Source organism: Poecilia reticulata, linkage group LG19 (genome assembly GCF_000633615.1).
Source record: "Poecilia reticulata strain Guanapo linkage group LG19, Guppy_female_1.0+MT, whole genome shotgun sequence".
In the NCBI taxonomy this organism is placed as follows: Eukaryota; Metazoa; Chordata; class Actinopteri; order Cyprinodontiformes; family Poeciliidae; genus Poecilia; species Poecilia reticulata.
The window spans coordinates 12037376-12039413 of record NC_024349.1 but is presented as its reverse complement, the minus strand read 5'-3'; the positions used below and the strand labels follow the sequence as shown (position 1 = coordinate 12039413).

The 2038-nt window shown below is 45.1% G+C and overlaps 1 protein-coding gene across 7 annotated transcripts in view; it reads right to left on the bottom strand.

The window, feature by feature from the left end:
- Positions 1 to 738: 738 nt before the first annotated feature.
- usp54b (ubiquitin specific peptidase 54b) overlaps positions 739 to 2038 on the bottom strand; it is a 72731-nt gene continuing 71431 nt past the window's right edge. For 5 of the 7 annotated variants that reach the window (XM_008437053.2, XM_008437050.2, XM_008437051.2 and 2 more), the window contains one exon: positions 739 to 1477. In XM_008437053.2, coding sequence (XP_008435275.1) covers positions 1391 to 1477 — 87 coding nt within the window. In that variant the 3' untranslated portion in view covers positions 739 to 1390. The remainder of the gene's footprint in view (positions 1478 to 2038) is intronic. The other 2 variants (XR_536319.2, XR_536320.2) reach the window with 1 other exon arrangement.

Sequence of the window (2038 nt, the reverse complement as noted above, 5' to 3'; positions counted from 1 at the left end):
TATATATATGATAAAGCATATAATGAACTGACTACACATGTCAGAATGCTACTCATTTGTGAGGGGAGGGATTTAAATGTTCACACCACAGAGTAATGGTTGACATCTCTGAAGAAGATAGCTCACTGGCTGAAAATATACCTCTAATACATATTTATCATATAAAGCATACTCTATCAGACACGTTAACTGTATCAGGCTGAAGATGTGCCGTTTTTGCTCCCATCTGGGTCTCGAAACCAGCGTCAGAAATTATAAAAGTGAGAATTTATAAGTGCCACTGAAGTTCACCTGAGGCCTTGAAGTAAAACAAAACCAAAAGGACTTCTCTCTCTCTCTCTCTCTCTCCATCAGCCTTCGATTAAAAGTGCACTTCTTCCCTGCAAAGTGCACTTGAGTCATCCGCGTTCATTGATAAAAAGCCCGCAAGAGGCAGGTTTCCTAACCTACATTCCTCTCTTTCTCTCTCTTGTCTACCTTTCTCGACTCTCCTCGGTTGTGGTGCTACCGCTTTCCTTTCAGAACAAAGAAAAGCAAAAGAAAGCAAAGACCAAAGTAACAGGAAGCGCTTTTCTCGTTAAATCTCCCAGTAGAAGCGGGAGAGCCGTCGTTAAGTCAGCGAGCAGTTTCTTTTTGGGTGAGGGAAAAGGGGGCGAGTTTTGGGAGTATTTTGGGGGCGGAAACTCCAGCTAGACACTTGTGAAGTGCACTCCACTGCTATTTGAAATGCAGACATGAGGAAGTACCACTTTTAGTTTATCAATATTTGTTAATTATCAACATTCCATAAGGTCTTATTAATTAACATACAGGTTTCATACATGTGTTTTTCTGTACACGTTTAGTTATCAGAGTTCAGTCTCGGGAGGGAAAACAAAAACCTCAAGGAAACCCAGCAAGAAAACGAGAGCAAAAATATGGCTGTCAGTTCAGCTACATGTGCGTCCGACGGGAAAATGCCCATGAAGAAAGAGGAAGAGGCGTGGCTACTTGGTTTAGAGTCTCCCGTTGAGCTGAAAGGTCTTGTTGGGGCGGAGGACAAGTTTGTCCCGAGTCGGACGCCGGGAATCCTCCTAAAAAAACCCGCAGGGAGACGAGAAACAGTCCCGGGAAAGAAAGGGAGGTTGTAGTTTAAGGGGTCAGAGTGACTGCATAGACAGAGTAAGTAGGGAGGGAAGGCAAGTAAAGTGGGGAGCTTCAGGCGGAGGGAGGCTCGACGTCAGTGCGGATGTGTGCGTGCATGTGTTTGTTTCGAAGGAGAAGGTGCTGGAGCGGGACGGCCGTCGAGACGATGGTCTTGAGCCGATCCTAGGTCAGTCGAGGCGCCGCCGCCTGGGACCTCGACGCCGCTGCGCCGTGGGGAGGTTTCAGAGGAAGGCGGGTGCGGATATCAGTGAAGCAGGGCGGGGCTCTGGTCCGAGGATAGCTTGACCCCCGTCAGACACAGCCAGAAACTTCCAGCGYTGCCCGACAGCTCCTGGACAGGAAGGGAAAGGAAGAACTACAGGTCAGGGAAATAAACGATACCTTGGAGAAGAACACGCCTGATMAAAATGCTAAACCAAAATTTAAACCTTTTGAATCTTTAGAAGATGCCCTTCAGCAGATTGGAGAAACCCAACAATCAGTTGCACCTCTGTATATTAGCCAGGTACAGCAGATAGTTTCAGCTTCTTCCCTTCTGTCAGACATTTTTAGTCCATAAATGTAGGACAAGTCATTGTAAATGGGCACTATTATGCGTATTCCAGACACATAGTATCACTTTATAGCACAATCAACTACTAACTACCATCAGTTGTTATAAAAMTGCTACATATATCAAATATKACTTAAAAGAAATTGGATTCCGTAATTTAGCATCTTGAAATTGGGCATCTGTCTCTTTAAAAACTCCTGATCTTTCGGAAATTACGCCTTTAGAAATTTATTATAACATTGCTCCTCTATTAACCCTTTAATGACGTTTTACTAGCATTTCACTAAGACGTAGCCGGTGTAATGAGCTCAGTCAAGAGCTGACGGAGGGCGGGGGGGG